Source organism: Solanum lycopersicum, chromosome 1 (assembly GCF_036512215.1).
Source record: "Solanum lycopersicum chromosome 1, SLM_r2.1".
NCBI classification, from domain to species: domain Eukaryota; kingdom Viridiplantae; phylum Streptophyta; class Magnoliopsida; order Solanales; family Solanaceae; genus Solanum; species Solanum lycopersicum.
This window is the reverse complement of record NC_090800.1, coordinates 71,376,255-71,388,859: the sequence shown is the minus strand read 5'-3', so window position 1 is coordinate 71,388,859 and position 12,605 is coordinate 71,376,255. Positions and strand designations below refer to the sequence as shown.

Sequence of the window (12,605 nt, the reverse complement as noted above, 5' to 3'; positions counted from 1 at the left end):
ATTAAATTCCTTTTCAAGCAAAAGGGTTAAAAAAGAAGGGAACATAAAGAAAGATGCAACACATATAGGAAAATGTGGTATTTTAGTTACAACCATTCAAATCCAATAAACTAAAGTTTGTGATTGAAATTCACAATGTTGAAAACCTAAATTACATGAAATAGTACCAATGGAAGAAATGGATATTGAGAAAACTTGCATGCATTTTATCACTTTATACAAGTTATAGAAAGTAGCCTCACAACATAAAGGGAATATAATTCTTTTTTTTTTCAAAGGCAAATGAACTTTAGAGGCACTAAAAGAGGTTGATGGATATAATTGGAATAATTTAAGCTTATGCATGCACAGCTATCCATTGAGAATATTCACAAGAGAGGCCAATAGTTTTCTCTTCTTTATTACTTTTCCTAGCAATTTTGCTATCCAACACGTCATCTAAATAGGCATAATAAGGAATATTAATTTTAATATTTACTGTTACTAGCTTCTTCATGCATAAAAGTTTGAGATATCTAATACATGGAAATTAACAAAAAAAAAGGGGGTTTTAAAGACGACTGACTTTCAAAGTTTTCTAAATGGGTAATAGGACAAACAAAGATCTTTAGAGAGAAAATGTAAATACTTGAAATGAAAAGAAAAAAGAAAAAAAAAAGAATATTGTTACACTAATTGGTGGGAATCAACATCTTTGTGAACCTTGTAGACTTTTAAAAAGTTGACCAATCTTCTTTTTCAATTCTCTTGTAGCAACTCTTTTTTTTATTTAGTCGATTTATTTTTTAATTAATTTTAAAAGAATAATTTTTTTTTATATTTAATAAAAATTCATTTTAAAATATTTTATTTAACTCTTGGTTATCTACATAAATATCTATCACTTGTTTCAGATTATAATTTTTAAAAAATATTTATTTTTTCTTAAAATTTGTTAAATTAGATTATAGAACTTTGAGAAATTGCATTTTGCCAGGAGATTTCCTTTAAAAAGATTCTCCATTTATAATTTATAATTAAAAAATAAGTCAGATCAATCTTATTTAAGGATAATGTCAAATTCTGAGAAAAAGAAAATAATTTGTACTACTAGTCTTTGTTGTTGGGTCAGAACTCTCTCGAGTTACGTTGTATTGCTTTAGTTTAAGTATATAATAGAATACGTAATGTATATTACCTTATCCTAAAGTTACGATGACTCGATTATAAGAGAACTAAATAATACTTCATAATTTTAATATTTTTAATATATATATATATATATATAGTAATGAAATAATTTCGTTAAGTACTTCTAGTATCTTTTTTGGGGGGCTATCTATCTTGTCGTATTATTTATATTTTTTATGATATATATGAACTTACATAATTGTTTCTATATTTATCTTTTTATTTATTTTCTTTTCATAATTTTTATTTTTTACTATTGGGTATTTTGAAAATTTTAAAATAATTTAGCCTTCTTTATTATGCAAAATTTATTATTTTCTACTTATAAAAAGAATAAAATATATTTTTGTATATTGAGTAATGGAACAAGTCAATATTTTAATATCATCGTATCAATTCTCAATTTTTGAATTAAAATTTTATTAATTTAATTTTATATTATATTTTTATTAAAAAATAATATAATTTATATTTTTACTTCATAAGATATACTTACTATTTACATTTTGTAGACATTATATATCGGATTATTCAATTTGTATATATCAGATAAAATTCAAACTTTTTTTGTTTATAAAAAAAAAAACTTTTAAATTCAAATTTTATTGAGACGGTTCTGCGTAAAGAAATGAAAGTGGATTTCTTCACTAGTAAGCTATGAAGAATATAATAAAATAATTTGCATTGGAGGTATATATGTCAGAAAATATTGATAATATCGTTGAGGCACAAATTGTTTGGCTTATTGCGAGAAGTGAGATAAACTCTTCCTAAAAATTCGTGCTGTTAGAACTAGGACCTGTTTGGTTATGAGAATTATTTTAAACTTTTTCTTACATAGAATTCGAAAATTAATATTTAATTATGCAAAATTTTAAATATAATTTAAGAATGTGAGACTCAGAAAACATTCAAAAATCTTATTTTGACTTTTATTATATACTAGACACATGCCCCAAGCTTGTATAGACACTATATCTGTTTATTTCGTCTCATTTTATATAATTTATATAAAATTTAGATAGAGAATTAAATTTTAATATGATTTTTAAATATTTTAAATTATTAATTATTGTAATTTATAGTATTTTTAATATAATTTTAAGTAATATATTTTTTTTGTCGCAAATAAAATTTCAAGAGTTAATATGTTATTAATTATAACGTGAAATCACACATGTAAAGTAGACATGTTGGCTGCCTCATGTGTTGTTAAGATGGATAACTAAATATGAATAAGAAATATATTTACGTATACAAAATGTCAAAAGCTTCAAATCAATAAATAAGTTGAAATTAATTAAAAACCTCTACTTATTAAAATACAAATTTTCAAGAAGAAAATCTCGTAAATCAATTAGTAAATGTAAAGAAAGGTCTTTAATTATAAAAAATAATACTCCTCTGTCCATTATTAATTGTCATACTTTTCATTTTTAAAGTCAAATTATAAAAACTCTCACTAAAATTTTACAATATATATTTTCATCATATCAGTATGCAAAAAATTGCAATATAGTTTTTGAGTATCTAAATTTGTTCTTTAAACTATTAAAATTAATGTAATCTTAACTTTGAAAATTAGTCAAATTGATTTTCGAAAAGCGCAACATAACAAATAAGAGTGCACTGAGAGAGTAATTGATTTATGAGGAAAAAAAGAGCTAAAATTAAAACAGAAATAAAAAATGATGTTTGCAAGGTTTTAACCCTAGACCTTTTGGCTTGAAATATCAAGCCTGATCCAGTAGGCCAAATAGCTAAAACAGACATGTTAACCTTCAATTGTGTGCTTATTGTCACTTATATATAAATAATAGTAGTAGTAAAAGCAGAAGCACATATACTTTTTCAAATTTTACCTTGATTTTTTTTTATAAAATAACTTCACTTAAATTATATTTCATACTTATAGATAAAGTATATACAAATGACTGAACATTATTTGCATAAATTATAAAGGGATAATGAACAAGTATCCCCTCAACCTATGCCTGAAATTTCAGAGACACACTTATACTATACTAAGGTCCTAGTACCCCCTAAACTTATTTTATTAATAATTTTCTATCTCTTTTTGACCTACGTGGCACTATCTTGTGGGCCCAACGCTGATTGACTTTTTTTTCAAGCTAGTGTCACGTAGGCCAGAAATGGGTAGAAAATTACTTATAAAATAAGTTCAGGGGGGGTAATAGGACCTTAGATAGTATAAGTGTGTCTCTCGGATTTTGGATATAGGTTGAGGGGATACTTGTGCATTTTTCCAATTATAAATAAACACAACTCTAACTAAAAATAAATTCAAATTAAATGATTTTTTTTCAGGAAAACGTACAAGTACCCCCTCAACCTATGCCCGAAATCTCAGAGACACACTATACTATATTAAGGTCCTATTACCCCCTGAACTTATTTTACAAGTAATTTTTTACCCCTTTTCGACCTACGTGGCACTAACTTGAAAAAAAATCAATCAACGTTGGGCCCACAAGATAGTGCCACGTAGACCGAAAAGGGGTAGAAAATTATTAATAAAATAAGTTCAGGGGGGAGGAGGGTAATAGAACCTTTGTATAATATAAGTGTGTCTCTGAGATTTCGGGCATAGATTAAGGGGGTAACTGTGCATTATCCCTTTTTTATCTATAATAGTGTGTAGTAACTAATTGTATATGGGATCTAATCTATGACATAATTATGTGACTATTATTTTCATGAAATTACTGTGTTAGAGCCTATCTGATAGTATATAATTTAGTTAAACTAGTCAAGTCAGATAATTTTGCTAGTTTTTAAAATTAATAAATATGAGTCATATTTTAATAAAATACATTCAATTAATTTTATATATTATTTGTAAAAAAATAGCAAGAAACAACTCCAGCTTTAACTTAAACTCAATTATAAAATCAAGCTCATAAGAATATGATTAAAGAGAAGAAGTCAAGGGAAGTAGATAGAAGAAAAGAAATTTTCTTCTTATTCAAGTGTATATTCCGAATGGTGAGTGATATCTCTATTTATAGTGTTAAGATATCACTCCCAGAGGTCACCATGATAAATGCTCAATTAACAGGTATATATTTATCTACAAAGATTCATGTTACCTTGAAAATGTAGATACATGATAAGATAAGTCCATGAAGAAAGCAAATGGACAATCCACTATTCAATGGATCTATAACAAACTCTTTTTTTTAAAAAAATAAACTACTTTATTTATTTTCATGATCATAAATAACGTATAGCACAACTCCAACTCCAACTCTAACTTCAAACTTTAAATTTTCAAATAAACTAAAAAAGAAATGATTTCGTTCGTCAAATTTCATTATCGTGAATAGTCACTTTTTAGATATATATATTTCATAAAATTTTGTCAATTTTAAATTATTTGAAGTTTAATAAAATTTGTTCATCCTCCTTCTCCTTCTCACCCTTTAAATATTTGGATTTTGAAGTTAAACATCTGAAAATTTTAAAAGACAAGTTTAAAAATTTAAATTTACACTTCAAAGATATGAAGTTCGAAATTTTAAAAGAAAAGTTTGAAAAGTCAGACGTGAAAGTTTGAAGAATTATTATGAAGTTGTTGAACTATTAATTTAGATGCTTTTTAGAAAAAAATATTATAATAGTAAGATTATATCTCTTTTTTGTTATAAAGAAAGCTCAGAATATAAGAAGAAAAAGACAAGAAGTATAAGATAGATGAGAATTTTCTTATTCAAGTATATCTTTCAAATGTGAGTGATTCTCTATTTATAGTGTTGAGATATCACTTCAAAGGTCATCTAATTAATAGATACATAGGTATCTTGGAAGTTCTTATCACCTTGGAAGTACCTATACATGAACCCATTTGATAGTGGATAAATCTAATGGATAGTCCACATATACTATACAATGGATTTACAACACTCCTCCTTGGATATCCATAGATTATGTGCCTCGTTAAAACCCTACTAGGAAAACCTAGTGGGAAAAAGCCTAGTGAAGAAAAAAGAGTACACATATCTCATAATACGCTTTGAATGTTGCCTCGTTAAAAACCTTACCAGGAAAATCCAACTTGGTACAAAATCATAGTTAAGGAAAAGAGTACAACGCGTATTTCGCTCCCCCTGATGAAAACTTTACTTGATATCTCAGAGACGGCGCATCCCAATCTTGTATCTCAACTTCTCAAACGTTGATGTTGGCAATGCCTTAGTGAATAAATTAGCAAGATTATCACTTGAACGAATTTGTTGAACTTCTATCTCACCATTTTGTTAAAGATCATGGGTGAAAAAGAACTTTGGTGAGATATGCTTTGTCCGGTCTCCTTTGATGTATCCTCCTTTCAATTGAGCTATACATGCAGCATTATCTTCGTACATTGTGGTTGGTATATTCTTTTTCAAAGAAAAACCACATATTTTTTGAATATGATGGGTCATTGATCTCAACCAGACGCACTCTCGACTTGCTTCATGGATGGCTATTATTTCTGCATGATTTGAAGAAGTTGCTACCAACGTTTGCTTCATTGATCGCCAAGATATTGACGTGTCTATACATGTAAACAAATAGTTTGTTTGTGATTGAGCTTTATGCGGATCAAATAAATACCATGCATCTGCATAACCAATCAGTTCTGACTTGGATTCATTGGAATAGAATAAATCCATGTCCATGGTCCCTCGAAGATATCGAAGTATGTGTTTAACATCATTCCAATGTCTTTTTGTTGGGGAGGAACTGAATCTTGCCAGTAGACTTACTGCAAAACAGATATCTGGTCGAGTATTGTTAGCAAGGTACATTAGTGCCCCTATCGCACTAAGATAAGAAGTTTCATCACCAAGAAGCACTTCATCATTCTCTTGAGGTCGAAATAGATCTATATTGATGTCAAGAGTTACCACCATTGGAGTACTCAATGGATATGAGTTATCCATGTAAAAACGCTTTAGTATCTTTTCTGTGTACGTTAATTGAAGAACAAGTATTCCATTAGACAAATTATCAATCTGTAGGCCAAGATAAATTTTGTATTACCGAGATCTTTCATTTGAGATTCTTTTTTCAGACACTCAACAACTTCTAAAAGCTCTTTATGAGTGTCAATGATGTTCAAATCATCAACATACACAGCTATTATAACAAATTCAGACCCGACCGTTTAATGAAAATGCAGGGACAAATCGGGTCATTTTTATACCCTTTCTTTAACAATTATTCGCTCAAATAATTGTACCACATCCTTCCTGATTGTTTCAATTCATACAGAGATTTCTGAAGTTTTATTGAACAAGTTTCTCTTGAATCTTTGTATGCTTCAGGCACTTTGAATGCTTCAGCAATTTTCATGAAAATGTTGTGGTCCAATAAACCATATAGATAGGCTGTGACAACGTCCATTAGACGCATTTCAAGTTTTTCATGAACTGCCAGATTTATGAGATATCTGAAGGTGATTGCATCTACCACTGGAGAATATGTCTCCATATAATCAATGCCAGGTATTTGAGAAAAACCTTGAGCAACGAGTCGGGCCTTATATCTTACAACTTCACCTTCTCATTTATTTTTCGTACAAAAACTCATTTGTACCCCACTGTCTTGATACCTTCAGGTGTTCGGATTATTGGTCCGAAAACTTCACGTTTTTATAGTGAAGCCAATTCAGCTTGAATTGCATCCTTTCGTTTTGGCCAGTCATTTATATATCAACATTCGTGAACAGATTTTGGCTCAAAATCTTCATCTTGTTGCATTATTTCAATAGCAACTTTATAGGTAAATATGTTGTCAATCACAACATTATTTCGGCTCCACAACTTTCTCGTCGAGATATAATTCATTGAAATTTCATTGTTTTCAGAAGTTTGAACCTCATCATCATCATGTGTTATGACTTGTGTCTCATCTTGAGAAATTTCTTTCAACCCATGATCATCTTGATCATTTATTCCTGTAATGACCCGGAAGGTCATTTTTGGAAATTTTGAATATTTGCTTAACTTGAGTTAATTAATCGATAGTTTATGGGCTAAAGTGATAATTTATTTAAGACTCTATACCATTTAGACTATATTTAATTAAATATATGGGTAAAACCTATCACTTTTAGTACTTAATTAATTTAGAAAAGAAAAGGAAGAGGAGTAGAAAACTAACCTGCTTGCGGCGTGAACAGAGAAGAAGGGGACGAACTGCTCCACGACTTCTCGTAAGAAAAAAAAAATTCAACTGAAGCTTTTCTAATTTCTCATATGACTACAACATTAATTGATTTGCATATAATCATTAATTGTTGTGCACATATATACATATATATATATTAATATTATATTAGAATTGAATTTGGGGTTTGGAGATTTGGAATAAGCTTTTGGCAGAGAAAATTTATGTATGTATATAGCAATATTATATAGGTACTTATATATGTTTATAATAATAAGTAGTGATTGCCAAGTTGAACCTTAAATATGGAATGATAAATCACGTGAATTGTTGGAAATTGTGATAATATTGAAATTAATTTGTTAGTTGTTATTTAGTGATTTAATTGTGATTAGTTGATTGGTTTTATAATAGACAATTAGTATGTATTGCTAAACAAAGAAAAACAAAAGAAGGAAAAGACAAAACAATTGTCATAAATATTATAACATGAATGGAAATTAATGGTTTGTTTAGTGTGGTTCCTGGAAGAAAATAAATAAAATTGAATTGGAATGGGAATACAGAAGAAAGGGAAATTGGTTTATTTGCATAAAATATATTATAAAGTGGTAGTTAATTATTTTTTTTATCGGATTCTTCTTATAATTATAACATTATAATTCAAGTTTTGTTTTATTGAAATGAGTAGTTGAATATTATGTGTATTGTATTTTATGAATATTATTAATATTAGGTTAATGAATGAAGACTTACCGAAGCTTGAAACTTGAATAAATATGAAAGTTGACATCTAGCTAGTTGACATCAATATTAGGAATTTGATTATAGATTTGAGTGAGTTTTTGGGTTTAGGTTAGACCTATAGTAACATGAGTTTTGTTATTTCCGAAATTTTATTGTGATTATTAATGTGAATAGATTGCTTTGAGTTGGAAGCAAAACGGAAAGGGAAGGCTCAAGTCCCAGAGTGATTATTCGAGTGGTTAAGGCAAGTGGATTTTTAAACTCTTGTTAAGCGTACGAAATTCGTGTATATCCTTGTGTGATGTTGAGAATGATTTGGAGACTTGTTGTTTATTTGTTGGTGTTGTATTTCTTGTTGTAAATTGTGTTTGGTTATCAAATGGTTATCTCCTCCCTTTTCATTTAAGCATGTCATTTGCATTGTATCTGAGACATTGTTGTGGTAAGAGGATGGTGTACTATTTTCGAGGGTCGTATCGCGCGCCGCGACGGATATTATATTTCGAGGGACGTATCGCGCGCCGCGAAGTTTACTACTTATCGAGGGTCGTGTCGTGCGCCGCGACAGATGCATGGACAGATATGTCCCCCATGGGTCCCGGACTGAGAGACAGCGGGTGTGTATCGTTAGGGAAGACATGCATCACTATATTTGACATTGCATCTCATGGCATTACACTTTTAATTATTGATGAACTTGAACATGTGTTTTGTTGATCTTGTGAGTGTTTCTCTGTGAAGCTTGTGACTGTTGAATATTGAGTTGTTATTGAGAATGTGTAAACTGATAGAGTGTGGTTATTGAGTTGTGTGTTTGGTAAACTGTAACCTATTAGACTGTATCGTGGAGGTTTAGATATGGTGTAAGGAGTGCCCGTATTTTGTTCACTTAACTTGTGTTTAGAGGTTTGCTTGTTGGGTACCGCGTGGTTTGGTACTCACCCCTTGCTTCTACAAATTTTTGTAGGATACGAGCCTGGATCATCGTGATACTTGTCATTCTTTTCGTTTCCGAGGCATCTTGTGGAGGATTGTGAGGTAGCTGCTTGTCATCTCAGCGAACTTTCCTACTCCAGTTTATGACTTTGTTTTTACTTGAAAGACAACTTCATTTAGACTTCTATTTTATTTCAATTCTAATATTTACATTAGAGGCTTGTGCACGTGACATCCTGATTTTGGGGATTGGATTAATATAACTTGGTTTCATAATAGGAATTGTTGTTGGATTGTCATTTACTTCCGCACTTTGTTAGATATTTGGTTTTAGGCTGACTTGTCTTGGTGGAATAAGACGAGTGCCATCACACCCATTTTTGGGTCGTGACAATTCCTTTTCTCTTTCGAGGATTTTTATCCTTGGAACCAATTGGTCTACCACGCTTCAAATGTGGTCTAGACTCACTTGCCTCAACAATTTGTTCCGTTGGGATATCAATTCGAACTGGAGCATTAACAGCTGGAATATGTGATTTAGTAATTCTTGGAATATTAGTAAATACATCTGGCAGCTGATTTGCAATGTTCTGCAAATAAATTATTCTTTGAACTTCTTGCTCACATTGGTTTGTTCGAGGATCCAGATGAGATAGAGATGATGAATTCCAATCTATCTCTTTTCCCAACGACTTATGTTCTCCCCCTAATGTTGGGTATACTCATTCATAAAAATGACAATTTACAAATCTTGTCTTAAATAAATCTCCAGTCATAGGCTTTAAATATTTTATGATTGAAGGAGATTCATACCCAACATATATCCCCAACCTTCTTTGAGGCCCCATCTTTGTGCGTTGTGGTGGAGCAATTAGGACATACACCGCACATCCAAAAATTCTAAGATGGGAAATGTTTGGCTCTTGACCAAAAGTCAATTATAATGGGGAGAATTCATGATAATTGGTCGGCCTTATGCGCACAAGTGTTGCTGCGTGCAAAATAGCATGTCCCCACATAGACACATATAACTTTGTTCTCATTAGTAATGGTCTAGCTATCAATTGCAGACATTTAATCAATGATTCTGCTAGACCGTTTTGAGTGTGAACATGCACAACTGGATGTTCAACTGTTATACCAGTAGACATACAATAATCATTAAATGCCTGAGATGTAAACTCACCAGCATTATCTAGACGGATTGTCTTTATTGTATAGTCTAGAAATTCTGCTTTCAATCTTATTATTTGAGCCATCAATCTCGCAAAAACCATGTTGCGAGTTGATAATAAACACGCATGTGACCATCTTGCAGAAACATCTATCAAGAACATATAATATTTAAAGGGTCCACATGCAGGTTGAATTGGTCCACATATATCACCCTGTATACGTTCCAGAAACGCAGGGGATTCAATTCCAACCTTAACTGTTGATGGTTTAATGATCAACTTTCCTTAAGAACAAGCAGCACATGCCCATGTAAATTCTCAATGATTTTGTGCATCATATTAAATCCAGAATGGCCCAACCGGTCATGCCAAATGATAAAATCATTAAAATTAGTAAACCTTTTGTTTACTACGGCATGTGATTCAACTGTACTTATACTTGTATAGTACAACCCAGAAGAAAGTAATTTTTCATGCACAATTTTCTTCTCTACATTAATTGTAGTAATGTAAAGGTATTCAACCTTTCCTTCATTAGCCGTCTCAACATGATAGACATTTTGGCGAATAACTTTGAAACTTTGAGACTTACTATAATATAATGCATTATCAATGCTTAATATTGTCCCTCCAGGTAGTAATAAGGTCGCTCTTCCAGATTCATAACCAAATTAGAAAAGTATTTCTTTTCTTTTAATATTGTATTCATTGTAGCACTATCAAAAAGGCATACATCTCCATTACTCATCTTGAATCCAACTGACAATTGGATTTCTATTAGTTTTAATTAAAATAAAATACATTAAAAGAAGGAAAAACAAAATTAATAACGAAAATTTAAATACTTCAACATGAATAAAATAATAACTAAAAAATCATAAGTAAAATATTATGTAAAACATTAACAGACTTCATTCCCCAGCTAAAAGATCAAACATCAATTTCGATCTCCAAAGAAGTCATCAACTTCCATATGAGTAATGTCACCAAGGCCATTAAAAACATCATCCTTTAAAGCCAAATTTGCTTCAACATCCTTATCATATTTCTGAGATGTTCCCGGATTATCATCATTTTTAAGAGTCATATATGACTCAGCTCGAGCATTGGAAGAGGAAGCACCACTTCTATTTCCTTTCTTTTTAAAGGAATTTTGATAGAGCTTTACAAAATGCTCATGTGTGCGATATTCATTCTTCCAGTGGCCTTTCATGCCACAATGACGACAATTAATTTTTGAGGAGTTATTTTGAGAACTCATGTTGGTCTCCCTTTTATTATGACCACCACCTCGACGATTAGTTTATCGTCTCTTATCTTTGTCACGTCCCCGTGCATTATTATAGCCCCGATGATCATCTCTTTTTACTTCAGATTGATCACGTGCTCCCACCACATTTGCCTCCGGTAATGGAGCAGCTCCAGTGGGACAAGCTTCATGACTTTTCATTAAAAGAGCATTATGTTGCTCAGCCACCAAAAGACATGAGATTAGTTCAGAATATTTTTGAAAACCCTTTTCACGATATTGCTGCTGCAATATCATATTTGAGGCATGGAAAGTAGTAAGTGTCTTTTCCAACATGTCCTCATCTTTTATAGTCTCCCCACATAATTTCAACTAGGAGGTTATCCTGAATACAATAGAGTTGTATTTAATTACGGTCTTAAGATCTTGAAACTGTAAATGCATCCACTCATAACGAGCTCTTGGCAACACTGTTACCTTTAGGTGGTCATATCTCCCCTTTAAATCAGTCCACAATTCAAGTGGATCTTTTACCGTCAGATATTCAATCTTCAGGCCCTCATCAAGATGATGACGAAGGAAAATCATAGACTTCACCTTATCTTGACTCGATGCTTCATTTCCCTGAGTAATAGTGGCATCAAGACCTTTAGCAGCCAAGTGAATCTCAGCATCGAGTACCCATGAAAGATAATTCTTTCCAGAAATATCTAATGCCATAAACTCATGTTTGAATAAATTCGACATAATGAAATTATGGGAGAATATGTGAATTAAATAAAAATATTTATATAATACCTTTGCAAGTAGAAACTTCATGCTAATAACGTGTTGTAAAGAAAGCTCAGAATATAAGAAGAAAAAGACAAGAAGTATAAGATAGAGGAGAGAATTTTCTTATTCAACTATATCTTCCAAATGGTGAGTGATTCTCTATTTATAGTGTTGAGATATCACTCCAAAAGTCATCTAATTAATAGATACATATTTATCTTGGAAGTTCATATCACCTTGGAAGCACCTACATGAACCCATTTAATAGTGGATAAATCTAATGAATAATCCACATATACTATACAATGGATTTACAACATTTTTGAAAAATAGTTCTTTGTTTTTCAAAATATGACACTATTTTTCTTTCAAAATATAGC

At 30.8% G+C, this 12,605-nt stretch overlaps 1 protein-coding gene across 1 annotated transcript; it reads right to left on the bottom strand.

The window, feature by feature from the left end:
- Positions 1-11,505: 11,505 nt before the first annotated feature.
- LOC104647757 (uncharacterized) lies at positions 11,506-12,171 on the bottom strand. The gene is made up of 2 exons (XM_010323436.2): positions 11,866-12,171; positions 11,506-11,736 (listed from the first exon to the last, which is right to left on the bottom strand). Exons 1-2 carry the CDS (start codon positions 12,169-12,171, stop codon positions 11,506-11,508), a joined length of 537 nt encoding a protein of 178 aa, XP_010321738.2.
- Between the last annotated feature and the right edge of the window lie 434 nt (positions 12,172-12,605).